At 42.1% G+C, this 12,788-nt stretch overlaps 1 protein-coding gene across 1 annotated transcript in view; it reads left to right on the top strand.

The window, feature by feature from the left end:
• EDNRA (endothelin receptor type A) overlaps positions 1-12,788 on the top strand; it is a 59,439-nt gene that overhangs the window by 33,460 nt on the left and 13,191 nt on the right. The window contains exon 4 of the mRNA XM_066573667.1: positions 9,198-9,396. Within this exon, the coding sequence (XP_066429764.1) occupies positions 9,198-9,396 (199 nt within the window). The remainder of the gene's footprint in view (positions 1-9,197; positions 9,397-12,788) is intronic.

The raw sequence follows: 12,788 nt of genomic DNA, 5'->3' as shown, positions 1-12,788 counted from the left end.
ATGGGGGACGTTGGTTATCTAGATATAAACTGGGAAGCCGAAACCTACCTGCTGATCTCGAAAAGTTAACAAGTTTCTGTCAATAACTAAAGATAATTACTTTACCCAACTGTACAGGGCCCAACTAGAGGTATGGCCATTTTGGACTTAATATTAACCAACAGATTCTGACAAAATAACAGTAGTGCAGGTTGAGAGGCACCTGGGGATAGTCACCATAATATAATTTCCACTTGTCTTTCAAAAGGGAGTTTTATTGAGGAGCCACAAAAATACTAAACTTTAGGAGGTCAAAGTTTGATCGATTCAGAAATGCCTTTAACTTTATTGACTGGAACAATGTCTTCAAAAATAAGAGCACAGACAATAAATGGGAAATGTTTAAAACATCTTAACTCCTTAACACTCCAAAACATACATTTACGTAATGGAGGTTTGGGGTTTGTATGGAGGAAAAACAGCCACAAGCCACCCAAAACAGCTCTGATTAGCACCGCCGCTAATCAGAGCCATTAACCCCTTTAATGCTGTTATCAATTCTGACAGCAGGATTTGGGACCTCTGAGTTCCAATTGGGGCATTTAAATGGCCCCTGTGCTGAGATTATGGGGTGTTGTTCTGTTGCCATGGCAGCTGGGGGGCTTTAGAAAGCCCCCAGGGCTGCCATTGCAGATTGCTTATCAAAAAGTGACAAAAAAAAAAAAATAATTTTAAAAAGTTTTATTAATTATTAAAAATATAAAAGCTAATAATAGTTTAAAAAAACCCTTTTTCAATATTTATAATAAAAAGAACTCAAAAACATATTTGGTTTCGCTGGCTGCCTCCATAAAAGTCCAATCTATGAAAGGAACGCATTATTTACCCCGTATAGTGAATGTCCTCAGAAAAAAAATCCTGCCAGAGTTGTACTTTTTTATTGATCCCATCACCAAGAAAAAATGTAATAATAAGAGAGTAAAAAGTCATATCTACCCCAAAGTAGCACCAATAGAAACTACAGGACGTCTGGCAAAAAATTAGTCCTTGCACAACTGCGTCCATGGAAAAATACAAAATTATAGCTGTCAGAAGATGGCGACAGAAAATAATATAATTTTTTCCCCCAAAGATTTGATATTTTAAAAGTAGTATAGCAAAAAAACGATATAATTTATGTATCGCTGTTATCGTACTAAACCACAGAATAAAATTATAATGTCATTTTTTGTTGCAGTATGTGTATCGTAGAAACAAGACCTTCCCCTCAAAGATGGAGGAATTTTGTTCCTTTTGCATTTCACTGTACTTTTTTTACACGTTTTTCAGTATATTATATGGTACATTACATACAACCATTTTAACATACAACTTGTCCCACAAAACACAAGCACCCGGACAAAGAGATATGATTGTTTGAAAGTGGGGAGGAAAAAGAAAAAGAAAAGCGCTGTATCGTTATGGGGTTAAATACTTACTGTGAGCGGTTCATTTCTTAGGGCTCATTCAGACGAGCGTGTTTTGGTGCCTACTTAGGTGCGTACATACGTCCGCACCTAGGTACGAGCAAAAGCACGCGTTAACATAGCTGCGTGCTTGTTGTCAATGGAGCTGCGGCTGCTGCCGGCGGCTCCATTGAAAACAATGCTCTGCCGGTCCCCTGCATTCTTTTCCAGGGAAGGGCTTTACATATAAGCCCTTCCCTGAAAAAGAAACATTTTAGTGCAAAACAAAAAAAGAATAAAAAAAAAACTTACCTCTCTGCCGCTGCTGTGACCCCCGCCAGCATGAAGAACACATCTGCCGCATGTGGCAGATGTATCCTTCACCCCCGCTAGTTAAAAGAATTCCCTGCTGCTACATCTGCCACATCTGTGGCAGATGCAGCAAAAGGAATTCTTCAATTCTCAACCGCAGCTGTCACACGACAGCTGCGGTAGAGAATCCTGCTGCTGGCATCCTGTCAATGGCTTTTCAGGGAAGGGCTTCATAAGCCCTTCCCTGAAAAGCCATTTAAAATAGTGCAAAAAATAAAAAAAAAACAATTCTCACCTACGTTCAGCTGCCGGGGCTCAGCCGCGACTTCTAGCGTTGTCCCAGGCTCTGTAGTTCTGAGCTATCAGCAGCTGGGGATTTAAAATCCCCGCCTGCTGGTAGCTCTGATTGTGGTTGGCTGAATTGCTTCAGCCAATCACAATCAGAGCTACCAGCAGGAGGGGATTTTAAATCCCCAGCTGCTGATAGCTCAGCAGCGCTACAGAGCCGGGGACTGCGGCAGAAGTCCCCGCTGAGCCCCGGCAGCTGTTAGTGGCTTTGCAGGGAAGGGCTTCATAAGCCCTTCCCTGAAAAGCCTTTTAAAATAGTAAAAAAAAAAAGAAAAAAAATAGGTACTCACCTCCCTTCAGCTGCCGGGGCACAGCCGCGTCTTCTCTTGCTGTCCCCTGCACTGTGTTGCTGAACAGCTGATCTATCAGCAGCCAGGGATTTAAAATCCCCGCCTGCTGAGAGAGCTGAATGTAATTGGCTGAAGTGCTCAGCCAATCACAGGTAGCTCTCACCTGTTATTCATTCGGGGAGAGCTGCCTGTGATTGGTTGAGCACCTCAGCCAATCACATTCAGCTCTTTCAGCAGGCGGGGATTTTAAATCCCTGGCTGCGGATAGATCAGCAGTTCAGCACCACAGTGCAGGGGACAGCAGGAGAAGACGCGGCTGTGCCCCGGCAGCTGAAGGGAGGTGCGTATCTATTTTTTTTGTTTTTTAAATCACTTTTAATTGATTTCCAGGGAAGGGCTTATATGTAAAGCCCTTCACTGAAAAACAATTCAGGTGTGCCACAGACCATTGTCTTCAATGGAGCCGCCGCCAGCAGCAGTGGCTCCATTGAAGTGAATGGCTGCATTTTTTTTTTTTCACCAAAATTTTTCCTTTTCAGTTAAGAGCCTATATGTTAAGCTCTTCCCTGAAAAACAATTTGGTGGTGCCAGCAGACCGTTGTCTTCAATGGAGCCGCCGGCAGCAGAAGCGGCTCCATTGAAGAGAATGGCTGCATTTTTATTTTTTTTTACACTGAAATCTTTCTTTTTCAGGGAAGGGCTTATATGTAAAGTCCTTCCCTGACAAGGAATGCAGGGAGGCGGCAGAGCATTGTGCTCAATGGAGCCGCCGGCAGCAGCCGCTGCTCCACTGAAAACAATGCGTGCATTCCCTATGGTGCACGCATGTCCTATCTTTGCAGGCACGCACCTGCAAAGTACGGACATGTGCACACACCATAGGGAATGCAGTGTTGTAAATACAAGCGTCTTTTTGTGCGTGCGTATGCACGCACCAAAACACGCTCGTCTAAGCGAGCCCTTACAGGAATAAAGGAATTAGGACAGAGGAAAGAAGGTTTTTACACACCAACATAGAGGAGGGTTCTGTATTGTTAGAGCAGTGAGACTTTGGATCTCTCTGACTGAGGATATGGTGATGACAAATTTGATAAAAGAGTTTAAGAGGGGCCTCGACTCCTTTCTTGAGCATTACAATATTACACGTTATAATCACTAAATACTTCAGAAGGGTTTGTTGGTCCGGGGATTATTCCGATTGCCAGACTTGGAGTCAGGAAGGAATTTTTTTTCCCCTAAAATGAAGAAACATGGGTTCTACCTCATTGTGTTTTTTGCCTTTCTCTGGATCAACATTGGTGGGGTATTAGGTTGAACTAGATGGACATATGTATTTTTTCAGCCTAACATACTATGTTATTATGATATGGAGACTGCGGCGAACATAAACTGGTGGATCCCTGTTAACTCGATGGGTGCAAATCTCAGAGTTGTTATTTAGGGCATGTCCTGTAAAGGGTGATGCTCCGTTTCTGTCTTGGGCACCCTGCTGCCTGGCTTTTTCCTTGGATTAGTGGCCCTTCCAGCTCTGAGATCCAGGCATATGAACTCTCATTTAAGGACATATGCAATGACAAGAAGCTGCTGCAATGATTGGTGATACGGATCCCAACAACATCGCCAAGAAGGTGGGGGCAAAGAAGAAAGGATAATATACCTAGATGTCATCTCAACCAGCCATAAATATATAAACTCCCCAATTATTAAATGGTTGTACAGTATAGGCTGGCTAAGATACCACCTGTCTGTATGTAGGGGATACTCCTAGGTCAGGACCCACCCATGAATTCCCCTGTTTGCCTTTGGTTCAATCCTAACCTGGGCAATAGGTCCCTAGTGATATATAGAAAATGTGCTACTGGGACTTCTTGCCAACATGGGATGTGTGCAAAATGCCACTCTGTGCAACAAAGGTCTGTAGTTTCTACAAATGCCATATTTCACAAATGTCCTAAAGGGAAGCTTCACTTTTGCAACTATTTTTTTACTGTTCCAAATTATCTAAAATTAAAAATGACATCTTAGAATAGTTGAAATTACAAAACCACCTATTACTTTTGTATCTAGAGCTCCTATAGAGACCTATGTGTCTCCATTGTAACAGACTAATCAAACCTTTATATGTTTCATCCTGTAGTTATATTGAAAACTATCTTCCTTGTACTTCTTGCAAACCTGTCAAATGTGTGTAAGTAAAGAGCAGGGCACAAACAGGAACATTCAGCACTATTCGGACCCATTTGGCGAGGGGATCCCCCTTTCCTGTTCCCATAACGAAGCAGGAAAACGGAATCCCCGCTCCATATTTGAAGGCAACCTAACCAATGTGGAAAATTAACCATTTATGTTAAATATTATATAATTCCTTTATTATTGCCATCTGAGCTATATATTAAAAATTAAGTGTGCTACAGCGGAAGTATAGCGCGACGGACGGCTTCCATTGACTACCATGGTAGCCGTCCGCGCGTATACCCGCAACCAATAGGACATGCTGCGGTTAATTTCATTGAGCTATTAGGTTCAATAGAACCTAATAGCCACAGTGAAACACCGCGGATTTCCGCCACGGAAATCCAGCCGTGGGAATTAGGCCTTAGTCAGTAAGTATATGGCCGTTTTCTGTGATTGTTTTTATATTTCCCCTTCTGTGATGTCTTCCTGAGATTTAGATTTTCCTGTACAGTTCTGTTTTCTCATGCAGCCCTCTAGTAACGTAACCATTTCTTATTTTGACTGTATTTATTTACGGCAAACCACACATTAGTACAATTGGCACTGACTACCCTGTTGTATAATGCCAATAGCATGTAATTGTATGGTACATGTAAATAATGTAAATGTTCCCATCAGATACATTTGGTAAGAATTTTACTAGTTTAAGGTCCTTAATGAAACGGCTAACCACAGTCCTTGGACACTAATTAAAACCAGGCGGCAAGAGACAAGAATCCAACAACACTTCTGTGATCTTCCTCTGCTTACACTGCAACACAGACAACATCTGCATGGAGAATGTGTGCGATTGTTCTGTTAATAAAAGCTGGCAGATGTGGATCAGCACCAGACAGAACATCCTACACAGCTACCAGTGACCTCACTTCTGAGAAGACTCAAATAGTAAATTACCATCAAAGCCAATGGTATAATCTTCAGTAATCGCCAGGAATGTCATGCAACAGGTTCACAGCTGTAAAATACGGACCAATGAATTATCTTAAGATATATAGTATCTTAGTATATTAGTCCTGCAACCTACTCCTTGGTAATGATTCAGCATACAATACCTTAACAAGACTTACAATAACTTAGTCATCCATAGATCATCTGGGGTTCATATGTAAATCATGATGAACAGCTATTCCACAGAGACAAGTCCTGAAATAGCTGTTAGCCTGCCAAGATTTTGTGAGCCAGAGACACAGCAACTTTTCAAACTGTCTTTACTTGCTTTTGCAACAACCGGGCTAAGCACGCCAAAGTGGGGGAGACCACGGGGATTGAAAGATGGTTGTCACGGGTGGCTCAGTAATCCCTCCTGAGAGTGGCACTAATGGTGCTCTGCTCAGCTGTCACACTGTGGCGCAAATAACGTATATGGATACATCTGACATGAATCATTGTTTTGTCACGGGTGACTCTAGTACTCCAACCTGAACTCACAAGTCTAATGATGGCGGAATAACTTAAAACGAGTCCAGTAGCTTGCTGTAGTAAACTGGGAGCACATAGTTTTACTGAAGCTTGATTCCAATGACAGTCAGATAGGCAACATTTTTGCAAATACAGCAGAGTCCACAATCCATGCAGTGAATTGACAAAATTAAAACAGTAGACTTGACAATTGAATCTCCACTTATCTTTAACACTCTCTCTCTAGTGACAGAGGTCACTCAGTATTAATCTTCCCACTGGTTACTAGTTGAGGGTTCACTGGAAGTGTAGTTTGAAGGAGTGAAATGAGCATTGTAATGGCTGCTGACCCAATCCTGGCTTTGAATTCACCGGGTAGTTTAACTCACTGTTAAGTGGAACGCTGGCCTCCAATTCTTTCCTCCTGCTGCTGGAACGACAAGGAAGTGGAAAGGGACCTTGCTACCCTTTCTGAAATGCTGAATTGATGAGTACAAACTGAACTGCAGACACCTCCTTTCTACAACCACGTCTCGCTGCCTCTCCTCTCCTCCGACTCCAACGACTGAAACAACTCTCTAACTCTTCTTCCACTTCCTCTTTCCTTCCCGCATTTTCTCCAAACTCCAACCCCTCAGCATAGGGACTCATGTAGTGTTTTTCCCACTCTGGACTCACCAGCCAATGAGTGGAGGCGTGACATATAGCCAATAGGCAACCAGCTATTGCCAGTGCTAAGCTATCAGCTTAGTAAAGGGGAGAAACAGGGTTTCTCTGACGCGCAGGACCTCCTATGCCTAAGGGAAATACATAGACAGGTGTGACAGGACTGAATTTTAGGAAGACTGTATTGTAGGACCCTCTGGGCCACTACACTGTTCTCAGGTGCAGGCCCCTAACATGCAATAACGCGGGCCAGTAGCCCACTTAAAGAGGTTTTCCAGATAAATACTATTGATGACCTATCTTCAGGATAGGTTAGCAATAATTGATTGGCTGGGGTCCACCGCTCGGGACCCCAATAGGTTAGCTAATTGGGCACCTGCTGTCAGCACTGAAATACTCAGGGGTCGGAGTAGAAGTGGATGTAGTGGTCGACACTGGAAACCACAGGATAAGAACTCATTAAAATCAATGGAAGTTGTGCTTGCAGTTACAAGCACCGGCCACTACATGGGTCACAACAGCAGCTACTCTCCAACCCCCATGTATTGCATATTTGACAGCGGATGCCTGATCAGCTGAGATTCTGAGTGGTGGACCCCAGCCGATCAACTATTGATGACCTATCCTAAAGGTAGGTCATCAATATTATTTTCCTAGAAAACCTCTTTAGTTGTGTCACATTCAACTGCTCAGCCGTACAAGAGTCTTTATACATGACTGAAAAGCACTCTGTCTTTTGATTCGCCTGACCTCTATTTTGATACCAGCTTGATTTTCCACAGATTCTGCACGGAACTCGGTCTTTCTTCCGCTGGACTGCCACTCTCTCATGGCACCATACTTACGACATGCATCTCCACCTTTGATAAACCCACTAGAAGCTTCACCTCACTTATTGCACTTCTTCCTCTAACCTCTAATGACTAGGCTGCCAGCCTGAGCAAATACAGTCGTTACATATAAACCAAAGTGGAAGTTTAAAATGATATAACTTGTTACTCATGATGATTAGACTTGTTACTTGTTACTTGTTACTCATTGACATAACGTGAAACTTACAGTGAATCTGTCACTTATATAGGGTCCACCTGTTAAATGGAATGTATTCATTTAAAGGTGTTTTTCAGGCTAACACTATGGAGCAGCCTAAAGTGGTACTACGGGCAGTGTTCCAATTCACTTAGAATGGGGCTAACCCTGCAGATCCATTCTGGGCCACTGTACAGTGCTATGCGTTCATGGCACATACTGGCTCTGGGCTGAAAGCATGCACCCTCTCAGCTGATTGGTTGGGGTCCCAAGCGATGGATTCCAGGCGGTCATCTATTGATGACCTATCTTCAGGATAGGTCATCCATAGTATTCTCCCTGGAATATCCCTTTAAAGGCCACTCTAAAGCCCCTATTACACAGGAGGACCATCAGGCACTTCAGTGATGATTGACCCCCTGCTTTTACACAGGAGGATGATCGCTCAGTAAATGGAGGCGGAGCATGCCGGGGATGGATCCGGCCTGCTCTATGCAATCACAGTAAACAGGCCGTCCTTCATAGATGAATGACAGCCTGTTTGCAAGAAACAATGCAGCAGCAGACTAACGATGATTTTTAGATCTGCGTGAAAGATCCGATCAGCGATTAATCACTGATCGCTCCTTCACTGCATGCATTCACACTGCACAATTATCCTGCACATCTAACTAGCGATTTGCACAATAATCATGTCATGTAAAAGGGGTTTAACCCTTTCCAATCTAATTTTGGATTCAGGGTTTCCTAAAAGACTTTCTCTTTTTGCTGTTATACAACGGTGCCATATGCTGGCTAAAGCCAGTGTGTGTGTGCATCAGAGAGGTTCCTACAGTGCAGTGGCTTGCAATAGACGGTAAGAATACCCTGTTGGATGTCTTCTGACATTGCAGCTGTACAAGCTTCAATCAGAATGTAGGAAGAGTCGGACAGTGAATTGGCAAGGGTTAACCCAGAGCTGCATTCAGAATCCGTGGGTTGCTACTCGCTATCAATCGCACTGCATTGATGCTTACAGCATAGCTAAGATCTAATAACATAGGGCAGACTGCGGTTGGTGTAAAAAAACACCTATTAGAGGCTAGTCAGCAGCATTATACAGATACTTCTGAGGGATGTCAGATCTCAGCAAGGAAAATGCCAGAAAGCAGAATTGTAAATGCAGCTCTGAATGAAGGGGGAAAAGGCATGATGTACCTTACAACCCGCAAATACCCAGTGATATTTTTATAAAAATTAATCAACATTTAATGTAGATGTAAACTGAATAAGGTTAGTCTTTACTAACTGTATGTACTGTATCTTGTATGCAGCCATGTAAATGTGATTGTGTTTAGGTAAGCATTTACTCCATAGGACAATGGTATACTATTACATAGATAGCTTGGATGAAATAAAAATGGTCTTTTTCCCAAATACAGTAAACACTGGATATTGTACGTGCTACTCTATATACTGTAAAACTATATACCCATTTGTATATATATTTACTTAGGTACAGGGCAGTTGCATCCTGGAGTCGGGTTCAAGGCAATGGCATCCCTCTTATCACAGCGATTGAAATTATCTCCATCTGGGTTCTTTCGTTTGTCCTTGCAATCCCTGAGGCTATTGGATTTGTCATGATACCATTTGAATACCGAGGAGAACAGATGCGAACTTGTATGTTCCACGCTACATCACCATTTATGGAGGTATGTACAGCATAGACTGTTAGTGTTTATCTTATTGATGATGTTTTACATGTCATATAGTATTTTTCACCTTGAGGGCTCATTCACATGGACGATTTTGCGCAGATAATTTACACACACAAAAAAACTGTGACTAACAGAGCCAATGGTTTCCTATGGAAACGTCCAGATGACCGATTTTTAGCCGTGAAAAAAAAATTGAATCTAAAAAAATAAGGCATCAGCGACTGAATTCAGCAACTGAAATTCCCTGTAGCGCAAAAAAATAAGTCTTGACCTATATTTTGACTGAAAAATGCAACTAGTTGACAAAGAGTTCTATAGAAGTGTATGTGAGGGGGAGTGAGATTAGTAGCCTTAGCTAAACATTGCCATTGTTTAGCTAACTTTAGCTAAGCAATGCCATTGTTTAGCTAAGGCTGTTAAACAATGGCATTGGCAGGGAGAGGGAGTTTGAGACAACGCCAGAGGTAGGGAGAGTCAGATTAGCAGTGGGAAGTACTGATAAAGAATGTGGGATCAGTTTCTGTAGGGAGTAGAGATGAATGAGCATACTCGGTTCGGGTGTTTTTGCACTCGAGCACCGCTTTTTCCGAGTAACTGACTACTCGGACGAAAAGATTCGGGGGGCACCGGGAGGCGGGGGGGGCGGCGTGGTGAAGCGGGGGGGTAGCAGTGGGGAGCTCTCGCTCTCTCTCCCCATACCCCCACCCCCGCTCACCCCCGGCGCCCCCCCGAATCTTTTCGTCCACGTAGTCAGTTACTCGGAAAAAGCGGTGCTCGAGTGCAAAAACACCCAAACCGAGTACGTTTGCTCATCTCTAGTAGGGAGTCAAAGGGTTGTGCTGCCTGGACAAACTAAAACTCTCAGTGCATTTTTTTCTGCATCCCGCCGCTCCTGATCATGTGAATGGGTGATTTTCACGTTAATGAGGCTCGGGACTTGATCGTGGAAAATTGTCCATCCATGTGATTTTTGCCACAATTTATTTGCGCGGCTATCTTTTGCACGATTTTCACGCCAGTGTGAATGAGCCCTTAAGATGGTGTGATCTGAGTTTGTGTTGTCGGCATATGGAATAATAGAGCTTCCCAGAGAAAGTCTGCTTTTTATTATAATACTGTATGTTAAAAAATACAAATAGCATGAGATATCAATGCAGTACGGATTCATGTACTGTATACTGTAAGGATCCAAAATGATTATGGTTCAAAAAATTGTTGGCCCATACGAAACTGAACCATAATCATAAACATGGCCAAGGATTGAACGATAATTTATTTGCTTATTCACTGTGCATTTTATGCAGACATAAAAATCATCGTTCAGTCGTTTTCAAGTCGTTACATGCCAGAGCGATCGTTCAGTCATTCTCATCCCTGGCACAAGTCTCTTGAAAGACCAAGGATCAAGTGAACAAGCGGATGACAAAAAAATGGAAACAATTCTGAGCATGTAAATGACTTTCGTATTGTTCATTCCTTCCAAGGATTTCTCGATCCATGTAAAAGGGCATTTTCTTGGAAATCTCTGTCGATGTTCTACTGCCTGCATTAATGTAGCTAACACTGTCACTAGCGCATTGGTCTTTTAAGTTCCATGCTAAAAATAAGTATAGGCTTAAGGAGCTAAATTTAAAAAGAGCAGTTCACACACTGTGAATAACAATAGTAATAATTTGTAATGATTTACTAGGCACATGAAAGGCAGTTTATACTTCTTTGTAGTGTTTAATAGCATGAAAGGACAAAGTGGTTACAAAGCACACTTTACTTTGAAGTTTTTATAATAAGCCTCATTATGTTTACTGCACTGCAACACCCATTGTAAAATGACTAATAATTCATCACATATCATATCACATATTCTATCCAACACTGCGCTTAAAAATGTACAACACATACATAGTCAGACAGAGTGAGAGCTTTAAAGGGAACCTGCCATCAACTTTAAGTTGGGGCAGATTGGGCATTTAAAGTGGAAAAAAATCTAAAAAGTGACCCCTTTGGGAAGATGGTAAAATATTAGGTTGGGCATTAAGTAGATGATAATGAGCAGACTTCAACAAGGAGACACTGAGAGAATGTGCCCATAATGGGAAAAAGACATGGCAACAGAATTAAGCCTACTAAAGTGATATTTTAGCAAAACCATGCTTACTACATAGATATGAGAACAGAAGCAAACTTACTACTTAGGTATGGTACCAAAACCATGCTTACTACATAGATGCAGTACCAGAACCTAGCATACTACATAGATACGAGAACAGAAGCAAACTTACTACTTAGGTATGGTACCAAAACCATGCTTACTACATAGATACAGTATCAGAACCTAGCATACTACATAGATACGAGAACAGAAGCAAACTTACTACTTAGGTATGGTACCAAAACCATGCTTACTACATAGATACCGTATCAGAACCTAGCATACTACATAGATAGGTAAGAGAACGAAGCTTACTACACAGGCAACATTCTTCCCACTAGTGGTGGTTGATGGCAGTAAAACGGCATGGTCTGTTGGGGAGCTGGCGGCCACTGTATACGGCTGGCCACTTTTACTTAATTATCAGTGACAGCACCCTGCCCTGTGTATGATGAAACACAGATCCATCCCTGACTTTAAGCACCAATTATGGTGCTAATAGATTGGGTGCCGTGGAGTCCTGGGAGCTGTATTCTATACTTACCTGGTTCCCCGTTCCTGCAGTGTCCCTCAGCGAAGTTGGCGCACACAAAGCAAGTCTGGCTCTTTTCAGAAGACTGTGCACACATTCCTATAGAGATTAATGTGAGTACACACTCATAGCCTTCTGAAATGAAACAAGCTGGTAGGCACAACTACTGACTTCCCTGGCAGACACTGCAAGAATGGTGTACTGGGTGAGTCCAAAACAAGCTTTTTGGACTCCACAACACCCAAACAATAAGCTATACATGGTTAAATCTATACACTATGTAATAATAAAGTATGTATGAACTCATTAAATCAGCACACTGATACCACTGATAGCTACTAATGTATATTATTGTTTATGTAGAGATGTGAAATCTCAAATTTCATTTTAGTTTCATTCTTTGAATGTAAGTATCTAGAAGAGAAGTAAGGGGGCAGATTTACTGCTCAAAATACTTTCTAAAAATACATGCTTTGCTCCACATTTACTATGTCTTTTTAGGCACCTTTTCCAACTTGTTCGTCAAGGGGGCGTGGTCTAAATTTGGCAAAAACTGGGCAAAATTGTGGTAACTAACTCAATTTTAGCATAAACTAGGCCAACTAATAGGTGGTGTAAAATTAGAGTAGACTGTCTTAAAATGTAACAGATTTACCATCCAGCTGTGATGAATATGGTGAGTTTTAAAACTGTCTATCTGTCTTG

The sequence above is a fragment of the Eleutherodactylus coqui genome, chromosome 7 (assembly GCF_035609145.1).
Source record: "Eleutherodactylus coqui strain aEleCoq1 chromosome 7, aEleCoq1.hap1, whole genome shotgun sequence".
Taxonomy (NCBI): Eukaryota; Metazoa; Chordata; class Amphibia; order Anura; family Eleutherodactylidae; genus Eleutherodactylus; species Eleutherodactylus coqui.
Note: the sequence above shows the minus strand (reverse complement) of the source record. Positions and strands in the feature narration are given on the sequence as shown.